The 20,973-nt window shown below is 38.2% G+C and overlaps 1 protein-coding gene across 1 annotated transcript in view; it reads right to left on the bottom strand.

The window, feature by feature from the left end:
- Positions 1-20,973, bottom strand: part of LOC122175185 (disks large homolog 2) — a 737,856-nt gene that overhangs the window by 532,201 nt on the left and 184,682 nt on the right. Inside the window, exon 3 of the mRNA XM_042862630.1 lies at positions 4,646-4,807. Within this exon, the coding sequence (XP_042718564.1) occupies positions 4,646-4,807 (162 nt within the window). The remainder of the gene's footprint in view (positions 1-4,645; positions 4,808-20,973) is intronic.

The following is a 20,973-nucleotide window of genomic DNA, read 5'->3' as shown; positions in this document are numbered from 1 at the left end:
TTCCATTCTTTAATGAACACTGATTAGCAATATTCCTAGCAGGAAGGGAAAGAGAAGATTGCTTCATTTGGAGACAGAGCTTGCATGTCTAAATTCCAGGTACGTCTGTGTTGTATTCAGATTTCTCAACACATCAGTGCTTCCAAAGGCACCTGATTTCTAACAAGGCATTTTTTACTGAACTAGCACTTTCTAAGCCATATAAAGACCTCAATAGAAGGTTGCTGAAGCTGTAATAGTCTGATCAAAGGACTCTGAGCTAATCGCACCATCTAGTGTAAAACAGGGGAAAGTGCACTACAACTACTCAGTATGTTATACACATTTTCATTTTGTGGACTAGAACACCACAATTTCCTTACCTTCACAAATTGTAAAGAGCATTTATCATTGCAGTATGTCAACTCTTGCAAAGAACTGCTGAATTGCTAACAGTTTCCCCAAATGTTAATACAGGAACATAACCAAAAACTTCCTTTTAAACTTCTGTGTTTGACATTCAAAGTTGCTGAAGCTATTGCAAATTTTAGCTTTTCCACACCAATAGGTAGATCAACCTTTAGCAGAAGCTTGCAGCTTTCTAATAGTTAGCACATACAATCACAGTGAAGAGTGTATAGGAGAAGCTACCTGACAGTTCATGGAGAAATCTGAGGGTACAAAAGTGGAAGGCACAATGAAAAGAGGATCCTCTTTTCATCTTAACTGTTCTTTCTTATTATTATCTTCCAACAGGAAGTGATGTGGCTATGGTCCACCAGAGTGTAGGGACTCAAAAGATAACAAGACTGACTAGCCCGTGTTAGAAAACCTCTACACATTCCCAAAGAGTTTTTAGCATTATTGGTACCTGAATGTCTCTTTTCATAATGGCTGAGGACCATATTTCTGATTATTCAGCAAATAGAACTGCTGAGATGTCAAAGAAAATTTGCTTTACAGCTTGGTATCTGACAAAACCCAATCCCTTTGAAGTATCCAGTAGAGACTAAGTCCACTAGGATAATTGTGTACTACATCAAAGTACATAATCCAGAAAGTGAAACTACAGAAAACTTCTTTACTACTTTGTACAAACAGCTTGGAATCCATTATGAGATATATTTGTACTATGCAACACAATGCATCAAGCATTTGAATTGCACATGTGTTCATAAAGATGGGCTGAATGTTTGTGCTGAGGATTAGAAAGTCTTTCAAAAATCCCTGGGACACTGTACTTACAAATATATACAGTGGTAAAGACAGGTCAATGACTTATCCTTCTGAATCTCAACTATTCATTAAAATTCTAGCTGTAATAATGCAAGACTGACAAAAACCTCAAGCTGCCTTACGAATGCACACTGAGATAATCACTAGGAATTTAGAGTGAGGGCAGTGTGATGGTACCAAGCATGCTACCTGAGCAAACAGTGTATAAATAACTCTTACAGCTTCCAGAGATGGCTGTGGTACAGTTTAGTTTGCAGCCACACTAGAGGGGAGCTTTCTAATTGCACAATCTTCACATGTTTCTTTCCAAATGAACACAATTGCATGGAAACAAGCAACGTTGTCCTAAGTGACTTGAGTTTGGCAGAGTAAAAAGTGAGATGATTAAGATGGACACGTGGCTTGGCCTTGAGATCATCCTTTGGTTCCAAAACATCTTTGTTATATTATTTCAATGTTCAACATTTTCATTTTATTATGCTAGTAAGTATAGTATAATGAGACTTCATTGCATCCTTTCAATACTGAAAAGAGGATTATAAAAAACAAAACTTAATTTTTTACAAAATATGATAGTGATACTACAAGAAGAAATGATTTTAAACTAAAAAGGGAAGAGTTAGGTCAGATTTTAGTAGGAAGCCTTTTATCCAGAGCATATTGAGGCCTTGGCATAGGCTGCTCAGAGAAGCTGTGGATGCCTTGTCCCTGGAGGTGCTCAAGGTTAGGTTGGATGAGGCCCTGGGCAGCTGATCTGGTGAGTGGCAACCAGCCCATAGCAGAGGGAGGCTCTGACATCCTTTCCAATCCAAGCCATTCTATCATTTTATGGTTCTGTGATACTACTGTTTCATCATTCTATCATTCTGATTCATTCATTCTATGAAATACAAACTTTGGAAAGTCATCCTGTCATCAGTGCTCTTTGCAGAGCACAAAAGACCGCCTCAGAAATTTGTTGAGAGGTGCAGCGTGCTGCTGCAGATCCCACTGTGAAACACAGGTAAGTCAGGCAGTTATTTTAACCCCACTGAGTCAGAGTGCCATCCCCCTGCCCATGCGACATGCTTGCAGGCTGGGTCAGGTTGACAGTCTTAGTGACACAGGAGTATGGGATCCCTCTCACTACAAGCAAAGTTATGACTCTGATTTACACACAGATTCACTTTGCAGCAAATGTCCTGACCTGTGTCCAGAAAACAGAGGCAGAACCAGTCAGCCTTTCCAGTGCAGATAGCTCTCATTGGAGTTTCCTGACAGTTTTATCCCACTCCAAATGCCAGTGTCTTCTCAGTCATAAAACCAGCGCTGACAAGCTGTATTTTGACTTCAGCATTTGTTCTATATCCTCCGAGTAGGATTTCAGCAGTTCCATATCTCACACAAGAGAGCAAAATATGTAAATTCCAGGCATTTTCCCTGGGAGGGCACACTACGAGTTGAGAGGCAGCGTGCCCCAGATTTAAGTTATTATTCAGTGCAGCCATGTTGTGAAGAATACTGCTGTGAAGAAAGTGGAATACTGAAGAGCATTTAGGAATAGGGTGAAAAATCCATAGTCTAAAAAAATCCAATAACCTATTCTGATTGGGTTTTAGAGAGTTTTGAATGGTATTTCTCAAATATGCAGAAATTTAATTAACACAAATCTTTTGAATGGGAATTACTGTTGAACATCAGAAACAAAAGTGAATCCAAAGTGGATATTTCAGACAGGCAGGGTACCACAATGTCATGGATTTACTTCAGCCTCCAGAGCTAATTCTCTTCTGCAGGGTAAAAGACAAGGGTAAAAGACTGCACAAGAAAAAGCAGAAACTTCAAAACCATCTGAAGAGATCAATTCCTAAATTTAGACTAAGTGGCAGACATGAGACATTACATCCAACGTGGGTCTGAGGGAAAGATGGGAAAGGGACAGAGCCAAAGACAGAAATCCTCCCACTCAGTGAAGAACTTGCAGGACATAATAAATTCCTAAAGGAAACACTTCACTGCTTTTCGTCTACACATCTGGAAGCAACTATTGAAAACAACATCCTACTATTGCAGAAGTGATTACACTGGGGCCCATTGAAGACAATAGATATCTCTGGATCTGCAGATATCTCTGAATACTCTTCACCTCAAGTAGAGTAGGGATGTCTCTCTTGCAGGCAAGAATTTTTTAGACTGCTGTTTTCCCTTGAGATTACACTGAAGTTAAATGGAGGTCATCCTTTGCAAATAACTGAATTCACCTACTTCTGCATAAAGAAATACAACACTGGTGATTTCTACAGTGGAAGTTAGGTAGGCAATGTGGAATTCTTCTAAAGCATGAAAAGACAAACTGTGTATAAAAACTACACAAAGAAATAACAAGGCCATCAGGAAAAAATTGTTTCAGTTGGTTATTCCACAAAGGCTCAATGAATGCCAGATGAATTCACATCAGTCTTTAATAGTAAATATTTGTTTTCACTTGCCACAACAATGTAATCACTCTACTGGACAAGCAATGACCATTTCATAGCCTTTTGGCACTGGAATGTGTAAAACCTGTCTGCCTTATTGGCTTCTTAGTTAACAGCCTGAACAAATCCATTACCCAGAACATCACCACCATTATTAAAAATGCTTCACTTTTTTCCTCCCTTTTCTAGGCAGAAAGAAAAGAACAACCAATAAGAATACTATTGTGCTCCTTTTACTAAAGGAGTTTCAGGAACTTCTTCAAACTGTTGCAAAAGAGCAAAATTTTCCAAAATTGAATTATTTTTGGTTAATATTCAGGTTCACCATAAATATTTTGCCCAGTCAAATGTGTCAGAGAACATCATACGCAGACACACACACACAAAATCCCTGTAAATAGCTGCTTTCATTGACAGAAAGGTGTCTGTACATCACTCGGAATGGTAACAAAACCCACAGAAAACAGCTAATGTTTGAGCAGTAGATCTGAATGGTGACAAATGAGTTCCCTTTTCATTTCACATCTTATGACTTTGATGTAACTGTATGACTTGATATAACTATGTAACTTTGAGAGATGGAAAAAACAGGATTCCATCAGATGGCACTTTTTTTTCTTTTCTTTTTTTTTTTCTATTTATGAGGACAATCAGGAAGGAAATCCTTCTGTTAGAAAACCATGATAGTATTGAGAACATACATTATTCTTTTTCAGTGTAAGAAAAGAAGGCTCATTTGCCAGGAGTGATTTTTCCTCAAGCAAAAATCTCACATCTCAATACAAGCTTTGCCAGCTAGACCATCACCTATCCCAGTACAGCCTCAAAATCCAGACATGGGACAATCAAATCTAACCAGTACATTCCAAAACACAGTATGGCTGTTTGCACAACAAGATAAGATTCTCAGGGGCCTTCATATTATACATTTTCTCATACTGGAGAGTCAAAGCCACAGCAAACACTGATCCTACCTTCAAAGGAGAAATGTGCGACTGTAAGACATATCCATGGACATTCTCTATTTGAGATAAGTTCTTCTCTGACACATGAACAAGCTCTGGGCCTCTCACTTCATGGGTCAATCGAGGCAAAGTATGATCATGTGGAACATCCTCATCTTGATAACGGTATTTCTAGAAAAAAAAAGATAATGAGGGAGAAATAAGTTTTCAGGAAGCAATGGCTATGTGTTAATGTAAATATCAGACACTGGATAAGCTACGAGACATTAATATAACTCTTGGGTTTTCTAATCTCTTCTAGAAAGAATACTTAATTCTTTATTTAACATTTCATCAGTGAGAGAAAGCCTCGTACATAGCTCGCTCCAAAAGTAATGCCTCCTATTTCTTTCCACTGAAACTACAACAGACACAAAGAGCACGATAACACTATTTGATAGAGCCACTTCTCAGCTACAAAACACTTTTTTTCAATATAGTAACCACTATTAGCTATGTTTTGTTTTGTTTTGTTTTGTTTTGCCAGTGATGAACAAGTGTCTGCATGTTGCACTAGTAAAAATCTGCACGAGCAAAGGTGAGCCACTGTTCTTGTCACCATTGCTGAGACACACCACCCACCACCTCGTTGTGCTCACATACACTATTTGGTCTCCATAAATGTTCAGCAAGCATCGACAAATGTCAGTGGGTGCCATTTTTTCTACATGAAGGAATTCAGTTCCACACTTCGCCACTTTTTCTGCGTGGAAGAATTTGATACCTTGGCTTCACACACTTCCATGTCAGAATGTCTTTTAGTTAGGCTGCCCCTCTGCTGCCATCTGCCACAGGGCAACAAAATGTAAGGGAATACTCATGGGGAGATTCAGCTTCTATTCCCATCATTCACCTTCAGCGTCATGGGCCAACATAATAAAACAGGAGGCATTACTTTTGGAGCAGCCCTCACATCATCACATGGATACAGTAGACTTGCTGTCTTCATATAGACATCTGAGAGCACATTCTGGCATGGGCCGGTACTGACAATGTTATGTTGCTCTGCTGAGTTGTAGAGCCTTCTCACACTCTTCACACCCTCACAATAATAACTGCACTTTTGTAGCTTTTCTGAACAAAATACTTGAGTTATTTTCCATTTTGCCATGGATTTTGCAATGCATTTCCATGGATAAAGAAGAGCACACACGCATTTCTACAGAGCCATGGGCAGGTGAAACTTATTTTCCATTGAAAACATTTCCCCTGACCCCGCAGACTAATTGTGTTGTGAGGTGTTTTAACTTCCCTTTCCACAGAAAAGTAACAGAAGAAAGAGAGAAGTGAGCAGCTCGACCAGAACATGAAGGATGTAACTGTAACCCTCAAAATCAAATTAGATTGCCAGACCTCAGACTCCTTTTCACAGGGGCACCTTCCCCTCAGAGAACAGGCTCAGCCATGAGTGGGCCTGCTGTGGAATTGACTGTGGGTTTCTTCCAACTTGGGTTATTCTGTATTGCTCATGGCTGAATCTGGACTGGGGCAGAACCTTCCTCTTCTCACAAAGCCCAGCCCTGCAGCTCCCATCTTCCAAAACCTTGCCTTTTATACCCAATGCACGTATGGCAGTTTTGAGGGATAAAACTACAGAATGGGTAATTTCTTTTCTCCAGGCTAAACAAATCCACCTCCCTCAGCCTTTCTTCATAGGAGAGGTGGACCAGCCCCTTGGTCAGTCATTCTTATGGCCCTTCTCTGGACCAACTTAACAGTTCTGCATCTTTCTTGTGCTCATAGTGTTGTTTAGTGTAACTGTAAATGCTTTCATTTGAAAGGTATGTGCTCAAACATTGCAATGTGTGGAATCAAATGCTATGGAAAAGACAAAATCTAAGACTTATTTGAATGTTCAAACAGGAAAACAATGTTGTTTCAAGTTCAGGTATGCCCATAAAGACTTTGCAAAGCGGAATTCTCTGCTGTTCCTGCCACTCACTTGGAGCACCAGGCCCTGGTGCTTCATTTACTTATCCTTCCAAAGGAAATCCTCCTGGTTTATTCCTGCTTTCACCTTGATATGTGGAAGCATTTGCCAATTATTTTTCAAATACCCATGTGACATGATTGATTCTCTTTTTTCTTTCTGGGATATACCTGCAACCCTTTACATACTTACTTTTCAGATAACGTAATTAGTGAATCTACAAAATGACTGGCACCAGAAACATTCTTCGGGCAAGAAGCCATCAGCCTAATAGACAGCATTCCAACCAATGTTCCATTAAAGTCTTGGCACACAAATCACTTAAGCCCCAAGCAGTCCATTATATTTTTAATCCAGCAAGTACTCTTTCCGAAAAAGACTACTACTCAGAGACATCCTCTCTAAAGTGAGTCATTTGCTAAAAGGTGGTTTTGAGAAAGAGCTGCAGAACACCAGACTCATCCTATCTTATTGGAAAATGACAAAAATGAAAATGTCCTGCAACCACTTTCCAAACAGGCACGACAGCAGAGGCTGAAGCCCTGAGGATACTTGGCTGGATCATTCACTCAGATTAACAGCACAAAAAAGCAGCATAAGGTGGAATTAAAGAGAGAACATTTCTTCATGTCAATCAGTAAGACCTTTTCCCATCACCACACTGCAGTGTGCACGTTATAAATGAGAGCCAAGTTCCAGAGTAGATTAGATGACCATGAGCTCTGTGCTCCTGAAAAGCAGAACACTTTCTGTAGACCTTTCATTGAAATCATATACTTTCTAATTGAAGTCTATAATTTTGTCTGATAACTGTGTATTTCCACAACAAATTAGGTAACATCCAAGTTCATTTGCCATAAACTGGAAAGTTTACAGAACAGAATGACACTTCTCTACTTGTCTTTATCTCCCTCCCATCCTGAGACCAGCATTCCCATTACTCATAAGGCAGAAGCCTAGAGCATTTCTGGGTCAATCCTGTTACATGTTTGTATCATGTTCTTAGCACCAAACTCATTGATTTTCATGCATCTGTCCTCCCACATCATCTCCTCACTGAAATGCCTTCAGCAGTGAACCAAATCAGCTTGACACAGCAAAAAGCCAGGGGTAAGGAAAGTTTCTGAGAACATAAGGCTGAAAATACCAAACCAGAGCTGAGATTCTCCTGCACGAATGCCTCATGTGTCTACATTATCCTGTTCTAATGGATTTCAGTAAATGTACTTGAAGTTACCCAGTTCCCTAGAAACTGAGCTTTCTGTAAGGGTTAATTCAAATTTCTGGAGGGAAAGTCATGATTGCACGGAAGTGCTACTCTTCATTTGACAAAAGAACAGGTGGATGTCTTATGATAATTAAATTACAAATCAGTGCCTGCTGCTGACAGAGTATTGTACGCTGCCAAGTAGCATCAGATATTTTAAATCCTCTGTAATTACCTATAATGGGGGAGTAGAGTGTGCTGCTGTGAATTTTTAATACGAACGTGCTTTTTTTATGTGATCATTCTCTCTAAAATGTGAGGTTATTGCAGCATCGCTGCTCCTCACACTGTACTGTCTAAAGGAACATTCCTAAGGCTGTGTTTGTCAGGTAGATGTCAGCTAAACAGGACTGAAGATGTGAATCCAGCAGAGGTGAATGGTCAAAACCCTTAAATGTGAGCAAAGTTAACTCTCCAGAAAAAAGAAAAAAAAGACACTATCAGTAACAAATTTTAATAGCCAAATTAAAGCACCTGAATGGAAATAGAGCTCCATTTGTTAGACTGCCAGTGAATGAAGCTCTTTGGGAAGATCATTCTAGTTGGGGCTAAAGAGGATTTTCTTTTACAAAAGTCCTAAGTGCTCTTTTCAGGTAGTTTTGCTTCACAGAAAGTGCAAACAAAAAGCTTCATTTTAGATCAACTCAAACTGATCTGTGCCCTAAGCTGAACATGATCCTATTAAAGTTGCCATTCAAGGGCATGTGTCCCTGCTCTTCATATGGATGGATCACATCACTCTTCATATGGATGGATCACATCAAAACATTACACATTACTTCTGCTAGCAATGAGAGCTGCAAAGGAAAGCAAAGTTTATTACAGCAGTCACAAGGCTCTATAACATCCTATAAAGTAAAAGCAGCCAGGGAATATTGGTCTAGAGAGGCTCTCAACCTACAGGAAAGTACTCTGACATCTGTAAGATATAAAGATGAATGAATCAAGGTAAAATTTTGATGTGTCTTCACTCAGCTGAAGCATTATTATAGATACAGCTGATAGATGTCAGAAATGGAAAAAGATGCTGCAACATAGTATGAAGTGGTAGTCCTTTCATGAGTGGATCCTATTCCCAATCTCCCTTTAAAGCCAGTTGATCAGGAAGATTTTTAGTCAGAACAGTAAGTTTTGCCAAAGGAAACAATAGCAGTACTACGTTTTAGTTCTTAAGCATCAGCACTTTAAGTCTCAAATCCTATTGAAGTTTTACAGCCATCCTCAGGATGGGTCAGACCTGCACATCTTACAAGTGGCAGGCCTTCATATAACCCACATAATTTGAAGAAGATCACCGCAAAAGTAATTTTTGCAGAAAAATTTCTTCTGGATACAATGACCCCTTAAAGATTCAGTCACCCTACTGGGGCTAAACAATGCATGCAACCTTCTCCTCATCCCTTTCTCACTTGCCTCTTCCCTCAACCCAGGATTTGAGTTGCTTTGAAATACCCCATCTCTAGTCATCTGCAGGAACTCTTATTGAAAACTACCTTTGAGCAGGTAAAGCAACAATCCCCTTCTGCACAATATTAGGTCCAGAATTCAGTACTCTAAATTGGTTCACATTCTCAGCTACAGGCAAAAGCTAAAAACATTTGATGTAGGATTTGGTCCATTTAGATAAAAGTTTAATCCATGGAGGCCCACTAAAAAATGTCAGCACCCCTTTGTCTTGCTTTTGTGATCAGAAATTTCAGTGGTCTTTGATGAGTTGAATTTTACTGGCTTTGCTCTTCAGAGGCAACAAATTTCAATGTCATACAGATGAGTATCTTGAGAAAACAAACTTTATGATTTGCACACACAAGTCCTTGGGCATTCATCCAATCATGAGTAGAAATAATGTTACTCATTCAACTGATTGCAGATGAGCAACACAGCTTGAATTCTGAATATTTGCAATCAATCTATAGAGTAAAAAGGAAAAAAAAATACTCTTCTCATTACATAAAATGGAAGAAATCACGATCTGCTTGCCAAGACTGTGGAAGTAGATTAAGAAGCTCAAATCTTTGAATAATTATGCTTATTGTGAATGACTTGCTCTTTTGCTTATCAAGTAGATTTCTAACAAGCTTGTCACTGTCTCACAGCAATACCTTTCATCCAAGAAGCCTGAAGAGCTTTACAAGTGGTAGTCAAGTCTGATAATATCCTGTTGAAAAAAAGCATGTGCATCATCTAAAGGTGATAAAAATTAGGCACAGAATTAAAACAGTTTGCTCAAGGTCACAAGAATAATCAATTAAGCCATGACAAAACTAAGGAGTTTTTCCATTCTGCTCTTCTAAGCTCAAGACATCATGTGTCTACAGTGATGTTAATAATAATAATTACTACTAATAATAACACAATTATAGGTTGGTCACTGCCAGTGTAATTTTCTTTTAGTGTTCTCCCCCCCAACCTCCCTGCCATGCTTCAGGAGACAGCAGAATTTCTAAGGTCAGAAATTAGGTTTTTCTTTGCACTAATGTAATGGCTAGCAGTGCTGTGTTTCAGTTTATATTGTGTTATCTCTAAGAAACAGGTAGTGATTTTTAGAAGACAAGAGGCTTTCTGTAAGAACCAGATTGTTTCATGGAAGGAATTCTGTCAGCAGTGAACACTGAGAGCCTGCATGGCTTTTCTACTTTGTACACCAAGAAGTTCATTTATTTGGGAGAAAACAAAACAAAACAAACAAACAAACAAACATTATTTACTCTCTCAATTTACTGAAATAAGGAGGTGCTTGCCCAGTATATGTAAAATGCATTCACTATTTTTGAGAAAAAATACAGGTAAAATGCAGAGTAGAGCATTTTTTAAAGTATTGTCACATATATGTATATATATTTAATCTTGAAATAATTTTACTTTTCTTTGTGGAAATGAAATGAATATTAACGAAAGTACCCCTTTCTTGTACAGGCTAGACGCAGTTTCACCTTCTGCTCACAAGATGGCACAAAACCATCGAGTTACAGCATGTTCATGAAGTATTGCAGGGAAAAAATCGAACTATGCAATGTTAAAAAGCTTCAGATTATATTTATTTTGAACTGACCTGGTAAAACATTAGAAAAAGACTACAACATTTTTTAGCAAGCACATAGATACCAGTTACACCGGCATACATAAAGCGGGCAACTAGGGAAAAATGTAGCAATTCATATAATCCTCAAAAATAAAAAAGAAATGAGGACCCTATTGGTTTTTGAACACTTCAGCATGAACAAAAACACAGTGTATTGACAAGAGTGAGGCTAGCCCAGAATGCTGCATTCCTGAAGGAATTCTAAATCCTAATTAAAACCGCCTGCATGCAAATCTGTACCATAAGGTATTCAGCTCCATATGCTGCATCACATTTGGACCTGTTAACAGCATCAGTTTAGCCCTCTGGAGGTTGCTAGTTGCTATCCAGTAATTTAAAATAGATTTTTAACTTGAAACACCAGTATAAAAAAAGACATTCTAAGAGGGTGGCTTTGCTAGTATTACATGATGAATGTGGCAGCAGACTATAGAAATTAGTAAACCTTCAAAAATAAAAAATAAAAATAGATAAACAATCAGTATTAGCTGGACTAAGCTGAATCAAAGGAAAGACGTGGGTGAAACCATACGGTTGGTCAGCATCAAGCTGTAGCCACTTCTTCACCCTTTGTACTGTTAATAACATCACTTGCATACCTCTTTCCATTGTTTTCAACTCTTCCTTTCAAAACACTCCTTTTCTGTTGTGTCTGTTTTGAAGTACTACAGGAGACTACAGAAGTCCTCATGCCTCCTTAGCTCCTCCTCTGGGCTCCACTTCTGGGCTGAACATGAGCCAGCAATGTGCCAGGGTGGCCAAGAAGGCCAATGGCATCCTGGCTTGTATCAGAAATATTAGTAAAAATTTCTTCTCTGAAGAGTGGTGTGGAACTGGCACAGGCTGCCCAGGGAGTTGGTGCATTCACTGTCCCTAGAGGTGTTCAGGAAATGCTTAGATTTTGTACTAAGGGACGTGGTTTCCTGGGAAAATATTGGTGGTAGGTAAGTGGTTGGATTAAATGATCTTGGAGGTATTCTCCAACCTTGTTGATTCTATTATTCCTCTCCCCCTATAGCTTCCTGTGCAGCCCTATATGTGCTATGTCTCCCTTCCCAGTCCCTAATCCCCTCAGCTCTGCTGCTTCACTCCCCAGCGTGGAAACACTGACCCTCACAAATTCCTCTCTTGGAGCATGGCTTCTGCCATGGGGCAGCTGTGCTGAGGTTACTACAAAGCAAATGAAGAGGGAGAGAAGGTAAATGCTACCAGTTACAGTGTAATTTTCTCAGAGGGTTATGCCTGTGGTGGAAATGCAGCACAGCAAAACACCCCGCTTTTATATCAGAAGATAACAAAGTAATCGTGTAATCTAATAAATAGATAATATATGAATATTGCCCAATTGCTTTGCCCTTCCTGTTTTCTCTACCAAAGATAAAGATTTTATTTTAGTCCATCTCTGCCCAGCACACTACACCATACATCCTTTGTGTTTTGCAGCAGAAGCCCTCTCCCAGTCTTCACACCTGGGTGCCCTACTTAGCTGAATTTATACAGAACATTAGGCTTCTCTTCCTACTACACACCGCTAGTGACTTCACAGTTATCCAGTTATAGTGAATAAAATTATGCAAGTGATCTGTTATACATATATCTACGCATTTATTTAAAGTTATAACTACGCATTTAAATTATGTAATTTCTCAATGCTCTTCTGACCCTCTTTCAACAGCACACCACCAACTGAATTACTGCAAAGGGAAACCAAGATTATCCACTAACTGCATCTCATGCATTCATCTCCCTTCTCACCCATCCTGTTCACTTATGCTGACCTGTTTAGTCAAGATTTGGCCCTTTTACAGGTTTGCTTGAAGCTGAATTATGCACTTACTGAGCTCCCAGCCTCATATCAAGGTTCATCAGCATTAGTAGAGAATGAAACAATGGAGCAGGAATAAAAAGACAAAGAGGAGTAGTGTGATTTGTTGAGATAACAGTACTGGTAAGAAAACGAAATTTCAAATTGTCATCCCAAGTCCTTAACTTCCTTTTCACAGATATATATGTAACCCAAAACAAAAAGCTTAACATGTCCATGTTAAAATAAGCTGGGATCTATAGTATGTAATGACAAAATCAAGGAAGGCTGAACTTGATATTTTCTCAGGAAAGAGGAGGAAAAGTAATTTCAACAGGGACTGGAGCAAATGGGGATGAATATCAGAGCTAAGTTAGAAAAGCCAGGAAAGAGAGAATTCTAGCATCTGCACTGCTTTGTTGCTCAAAAACACCAGTGACACCTCTAGGGGAAGTGTTTATCTCATCTCATTCAATTAGCAAAAGCTGCTCCCAGCAGTTACTACTGAAGTAGGAGAAGCCTGTGGCTCTGCAGGCAGTGGTCCTGCCCCAGCTAAGTTGTGTAAACTTGATCCAGGGCTGCAGAGAATCATTTCAAATTTTGGCCCCACCTCTTCTCACAATTCCAAGACTACTTGAGTATAAATATTTCCACTGATAGCTTTGCTATTTATGCAGTCCTAGGGCTAAGTCAAAGCTAGACTCTGCTTTTCTTAAATTATGGCTTGCATACATTAAAATAAAGATAACACTGCAAAGTAGAGTACTCCATAGCAAGAAAAGTACCACAGAGTCACAGAATAGTAGGGGTTAGAAGGGACTTCTGGAGATCACCAAGCCCAGTTCCCCACTAGAGCAGGTTTCCTGCAGTTGGCTGTATGATTTCCTCATTAGCCCTATCATGTTGTGCAGACAAGACATCCCTTTGGGAATAGGAATTGTGCACCTGTAGGCTGCCAGAATCATTTCTTACGCAAATGAGAAAATTATGGACCAAGGCTATATGAGGAAAAAGTATGCTCTCAGGCTAAAGTAGACAAATGCTGTCGTAGACAACTCTTTCTATCAATGCTTTTTGCCACAAATTTGCTAAGCAATTCACATAAACCAAGCTTTCTGCAGGTGTGGAAATGAGATACACTCACTTTTGAAAGGCCTCGGGAGATGACCATTATTTGCAGAAGTGCTGAACATCAGCACCTTCAGCTGAAATTAGGAAGCGTCAGGGTTGAAATAAAAAAAAACTGTATAATCCTGCATGCTCCAGTAAGTCAGTGTTAGGTGGAATTTACATCAGCTGATGTTGGCCACCTGAAACTTAAACTTCCAGTTTAAACAGGTCAGACAGTCTTGCTTGCTAATATTTGAAGCATCAGAATATTGCATGTGCATTTACTATTATATATACTATTTACTATATTGACTATTCACTGAGGTCACTTTTTTATTTCCCCTTTTTCTAACCTGTACTGAAAACAGCTTAGGATTTAGGATAAGAGATGAATTTCATTCTTGATGTTGCAAGCAGGATACAGGAACTAGTGGACTCATTTGATCTCAGAACTTTTTTCTCTAAGGAGTTAAAAGTACTAATCACACTGAGATATTGTGAAAATAAACTCATTAATATTTATGATCTACTTGCATACTATAGTCAGGCTCAGTGTAAAAGGAAAATCAATTAGAAAATTAATAATTCTGTAAAGAGAGCACAGTTTGATCTGTGTGCATTAAATAATGAACACAGATATATTTTGAATGTGAAATGCCATGTAAATAACCCTCCACCTCACTAAATGAAGCATGTGAAAACATATATAATAAAATAACCATGCAATTAGAATATATTTGAGTTATATTGTAGTACTACATTACAATATATGGCCACAAAGGGCCATAGAAAGTTGCCTGGATCCTCTTTATTCTTGCATTTCCTAATTCTCAGTGCTTAAAGTTGCCATCTCTTAATTGGTCTTTGAACACATTGTTTGAACACATAAAAAACCCATAAGCTTTAATAGCATTCCTGCTTCTTATGCTGTGATGCTTGTGTAGAAACAAATACTGATTTTTTTCAATGTCTATGGAAAACTGGGTCTTCATAAATAAAAATAAAAATGTTCTATGTACATAAAATTGGAAAATAATCTAGTTATCACTCTGATGAAACCAGAGCATTACTTCTTCTGAAGATAAAATTATTTTGAAAAGAAGCAGTCTTTGTTCTTGAAAAGTTATTACAAACCTGAAATATTTGAATTTTGTACTGTTTTTTATCCATCCCTTCTCTTAAAGGCTATGCATTTTTAATAACTAAAAAGCTGACTTGAGTACATTGTAACTGGGTGTTCAGTAGAAAGCCTATTTGTGTCAGGTGAATCTGCATGTGTTTGACACCCGTAAGAGTCAGAGCAAGAAGCAGGGCACTTACTGAGAAAGCAGCTTTGGATCTTTGGATCTTTATGCTTTCACAGATTTTTGGTACAGAATAATTGTGGCAAAATTATTTGCACCTTCAGAAAATTTAATAAAGCCCTGTTTAAGGAGCAAGCCTGCAAAATAGCAGTTACTATAACCAGAATGCAGGGAAATACAAAGCCAGACTAGGATCAAAAGAATATTTGCTTTAGTGAGGTTAATGCCAAAATCAGTATTTCTGGTTTTCCACCTCTCCACTATTGGTCATGCTCCCAGTTGTGAGCTTTAAGTAGTCACAGGGGGACCTCATTCAGCTCTCTGACCTGATGGCAGCACACAGAGAGCACTACTCTCAAGTCAGGAGCTGGGCAGCAAGATTGTATCCCATTAAATTGCACTACATGTGGGTGTGCTCAGTTTTCTGTAATGGAAAATGTCATGCACTTAAAGACTTGGATCTCACAGAGGAAATGAATGCAAGTTCACCACTCCTTTAGCCCTACCTTACCTTCAGTGAGTAGGAGGGAACACCCTATTACCATCTCTACGAATGGTATTTAAATGCAAACTAATAAATGTATTTCAGTGATATTTTTTGAAGAGCCACTCAAATCTACTGGATCTACAGCCTCCTTTAGTTTTTCAAATTTCATAGAGCTTACACCACACCAAGGCAACAAGTTGGTCATGATGTGTAGAACTGAAGGTAGCTGACAAAACTGCAAGAAAACGAAGGGACATCTGGAGTAAGTCTATCTATAGAATAAAGTTTGTCTATCTCTTGTTTGAGCAGGTAGGCATTTTTCCATGTCTGAACATGAATGTGAAAATCAACTAGTAATTACTTTACTGTATGTAGATTGATTCTTCTAAAGTTGTTAAAGTTGCAGTTTCATTCCATACATCTAATGGAAAATAAGGCAATTTTTTTTTTTCTTAGTTTTCTACTGTTCTCACGTTTTAAATAAGCGAACTGGGCTCTCAGTCTCTGAAAACAAGCTGAAGTCCATGCTGACATGATCAGACACTTGTTTTGTATCATGCTGCAGTGTGCAGCAGGCAGGGTTACTAAATAATGAAAAGTATTTCACAGCTTAAAAATTCTATAAAAATTCCAATTCACATGATGTGGCATTGAAGACTATCTGGGAAACAGACAGTAATCTGGATTTGTTACCAGTTCACTGGATTTTCTTGAAAATCAGGATTCTACATTTCTGAACCTGGATGTGTCAAAATGTACGGCTTTTGAAAGCTACTGCTTGATTGTGTCTCTGTCACGTTGTCTACCTTTGGTCTTTGGTAATTTTTCTCCTTTTCCCTTGGTGATTTTTTGGGTAGTTTTTATAGTTTTAGAAACCAGAGGAAGACAGAAGGTTGAATGATTTAGAAGTTAACAAAGTTACCTCTGAAGCAAAAACATTTATTCCTTGCAGACTGACCTTACCAATGTTCAAAGCCATCCTTCTTTGCAATAACACTAGCTTAATTAAAAGGTTAATTCCCAAATGTATTCACTGAGAACCCTATTTGAAAAAGGCTAGAAATTGTAACAGATTTTTATTTTTTTTTTTTAAACTTCAACTGAGGGGAGTATCTTGTATGAAATATCATAAAGAAGATAAAATCTAAACTTATTTGGTCTTAACAACTAGCTTTCAGGAAGGATGCATAAATGACTGTCAGCTGAATAACAATGTCATGGTACATTTTCTGTTGTTCTTAATTACTAGAAAATGAGGACAAAGCAAAACCCATCCTGGTTAAAATTAGATTCAGCCCAGATCATGAGGCAATCATGAGGCATGGTTAACTTAGAAATGAAAGACATTATTATAAAATAATACCCAAAACAAAACTCACAGACAATCCCAAGCAAATAGCTCGGTCTAGACACAGCAGTTTTATTATTAGGCAGAGAGGATTTTTAAGTCCTGATCCAACAAATGGATTGATGAATTATATAAATAAATATTCTCCAGAAATTTCTACAAGGAGCAGTCCAAATCTTCAAATCTGCAAATTCTGTAGGGAATATGGCCTATTTAGAGATATTTGATTTTTCATTTTCCACCTTTTTCTAGTATTTGTCTAAGTATTAGATGGATAATCTAAGATATGCACATTTTCTTTGCACATTTTCTGATGCAGTAGCATTGTAAAGCCCATGAAATGAAAGTTCTTCTGTAAAATTACCATCTTTTTCTGTGCATAAACCAAATCTCATGCAAGAGCAGACGAGTCACTCTCAATTTTCTGTCAATCCTCTGCTACTCAGCTGATAATGCAACACGGAAAACAATATATTGAGGCTGGGGCTGTGATTGTCTGCTGAGGAAAAGAAATACTCTCAGGGAACCAAACTGGTAGATGCAGCTCATTTTTATCTCGACAATGAGAAAGCGAGCATGACTTTAACTTGTTGTTGACCTTTGTTGCATTTGGATCACTGATCTAAAAGTCAGTGCCTATATATAAAACATTATTCACATCTAGCTATCATGTATGGAGGGTGAAAAACACATTTTACATTTATAAAACTTCTCTGCATGAGCAGAGTTCTGCAAACATTAATCACAACTGTGTGAATGAGTCTATCCACACCAAGGAAAACACACCTCTTTGTGTGATTTGATCCCATCTCTGCTGCTCAGGAAGGGGTGGGCTGCCTTTCAGCGGCACCGCACGCTTGCCATGAACTACTCAAAAGCCAAGATATTGGCAGTGGAACCTCAACCAGAAGTGCCTCCCTTTGGGAGGTGTGTTTATTTTTCAGCGTAGTGACTTGGCATTTCTCCTAATTGCTATGTGACTAAACCAAAGTGAAAACTGCCTGTGTGGGAATTGCCATAACTTGTTGTGAATATACATCTGTATTTTTGAAAACTGATGATCTCCAGGTGGTATAAAAATTAGCCTGGATTTTGTGCAGCTCCCTTGAGAAGAACAACACCATCTAATTTCCCTGGCTTCTATACAAACTATTAGATGCAATGATGAACATAGCTTTAGTCAAATCCCTGTTGCCAGTAATATTTTGGTCCTATAAATCCATGTTCTCATAGATGCTTTTCAGCATTATTAGCTTATTAAAGTTGTGGCCTTATTAACTTTTCTTAACCAAGATAATCATGATTAAATGGTGCAACAGGAAATGTTTTGAAGAGGTTCTTTTACAGATGATTAGCTACTGCTATGGGGTTCGCTCTAGTGGTCTAAACAAATGTAGGATGATATCTCACTTTTGTACTGATTGTCCTCAATTTTAAAAAATAAATATTATAACAAAAAAAAAAAAACAAAAACAACAGCATAGGATCTTAACAGTTTATCTTGAACTTTCCAACAAATTGTCATAGAATCACTGTGCATTTCCTTCACTTTCTACCTCACTGTTTTACACAACAAAATTCAATAAAATTTATTTCTTAAAATGATTAAAGAATCAGACCCCAAAAGTATACAGCATTAACAAAAAACCTTTTCTCAAAACCACTGCAGTAGTTTGTTGGAATCATATTTTCTATTCCAAATAAATTGTATTTAATTGTTGTAGAAAGATGTTTTAATTATTGAGTTTATTGTGTACAAATTGAAAGTTCTTGAGTTCTTCCAGGCTCACTAACTTTGTCATATTGGTGCTGATCATTTGCAAGTCTGGTCAAGATCACAGGCAGCCTGGTCTAGTATTAAATGAGGAGGTTGATGGCCCTGCATGCAGCAGGGGGGTTGGAGCTTGGTGATCCTTGAGCTGCCTTCCAACCCAAGCCATTCTATGATTCTAAGTGTTCAACAAGCACTTGGAATCAGGTCAGATGTCTACACTGTCCAACAGTCTTTCTTTCTTTCTCTACCTGCTATCAGAGTTTACCTGTCCCTGACATAAAGAGAGCATCTGCGCTTTGGGTATATATTACTAAGCTGTACTAGCTAATGACATACACAGAAGTGGTTAATCACATATTCTGGACCCATTCTAGTTTTCATTCAGCCTTCACAATGCTCCATATTTCTCAGAAGTGCTTTTCTGTTAAAGCTGCTCAATTTGGAGTAGACGATATGCGGCACATCTTTACAGTTCTGTAAAAAAAAACTCGCACAGACCTTTTCATTTACTATAAGTCTTAAGCTGCAAAGGTGATATTACCATGTTTCATCTCTACTTTAAAAAGGGTAGCCATCTCTTTCAAATCATGAGTACTTTGAATTTACATCTCAAATTTTATACTCTCGTATACTTAAAATCAGTGAAAAATTCAACCATCAACCATACCTACTGAGTCCCATCACTACGACATGTCTCTTAATCCCTTAGTACTACATCCACACATCTCTTAAATACCTCCAAGGATGGGGACTCCACAGCCCATTCTAATGCCTGACCACTTTTCCCCATATCCAAGCCTTTTTGGTGCACATTGAGAATATTTCCTCACATTCTATCTGTTGTCACCTGAGAAACTAGACTAACATCCTCCAGCTGCAAACCCCCTTCAGAAAGCTATAGACAGCTATGGGGTGTCCTCTCAGCTTCCTCTTCTTCAGACTGAGCAGCTCTAGTTCCCTCAGTTGCTCCTCACAATTCTTGTTTTCTAGTGCCTTCACCAGCTTCATTGTTCTCTGCATATGCTCAAGCAATTCCACATTCTCCTTATAGTGAGAGGCCTCAAGGAATGCAGTATTCCAAGTCACTAGTAGTTGCTGAGTGCCAGGAGGCGACCACCTCTTTAATCCTGCTGGCTGCACTATTTCTCATACGCCAGGATGCCATCAGCCTTGTTATGACTCAAGTATTTATTCTTGTTGAAAGTCACATACTTTGACCTCTGCTCATCACAGGCCATTCAGATCTCTCAGCAGAGTCCTCCTACCTTCAAACAGATCAATAGTTCTCCCTACCATTATTGCCTGTGAGCATACTGAGGGTGCACTCACTCCCCTCATCCATATCACTGGGAAAAATGTTTAAATTGGCCCCAGTACTGAGTCCTGGTAAAGCCAGTGGCCGCCAACTGGATTGAACTCCATTTATCATGTCTTTTTGAGCTTGATCACTCAGCCAGTTCTTCCTCCAGCAAACTGTACATCTGTACATCTGTCCAAGCCATGAGCAGCCAGTTTCCCAGGAGAAAACTGTGGGAGGCAGTATTTTTTTTCATATTATTGTTATTTATTTGCTGTCTTTCTAGGATACATCAGAATCGAGTACCTGCTCCTCATTAGTCGGATATGCAATTTAGGTTACCTGATATCAGTAAGAAAATGTATTCATAAAACTCCCAAAAGTCTATGAAAAGGATAAAAAAACAAAAGATATCCCAAGTGGAATTAACGTTAATATCTCTATTTATTTATACCACTACCCACAGGGGTTTCCTCTGAAAATTTGCTATCAAAAATTGTTTCAACTGTTTTCATAGTGAATCAATTTAGTAATCTCCTTAAAAAACATGTAAAGAAAATCAACATATCAACTTCAGTTGCTGTGCCTGTTTTCAAAGCAACATTAAATGTTAACACAGCATACCTCACAAAATTAATAGGGAAATTTGAAATAATTTTTTTGTTTGTTTGACAAATTATTATTTTTAAAACAATTGCTGAAAATATATAAATTTCCATGAAACATTTCCAAAATTATAAAGATTATATCAGAATGGATTTAACTAACTCAAGTGTTCTATCAAATAACATTCACAGCCAATATTACATACACACAGATTTCATATACTAATTATTTCTTCACCCAAACAACAGCTTGTTTTAGGAAAAAAAAAAAAAAAAAAAAAAAAAAAAAA

This window comes from Lagopus leucura, unplaced genomic scaffold (genome assembly GCF_019238085.1).
Source record: "Lagopus leucura isolate 7727_CA_CO unplaced genomic scaffold, USGS_WTPT01 Super-Scaffold_702, whole genome shotgun sequence".
NCBI classification, from domain to species: Eukaryota; Metazoa; Chordata; class Aves; order Galliformes; family Phasianidae; genus Lagopus; species Lagopus leucura.
This window is presented reverse-complemented; position numbering and strand designations above follow the sequence as displayed.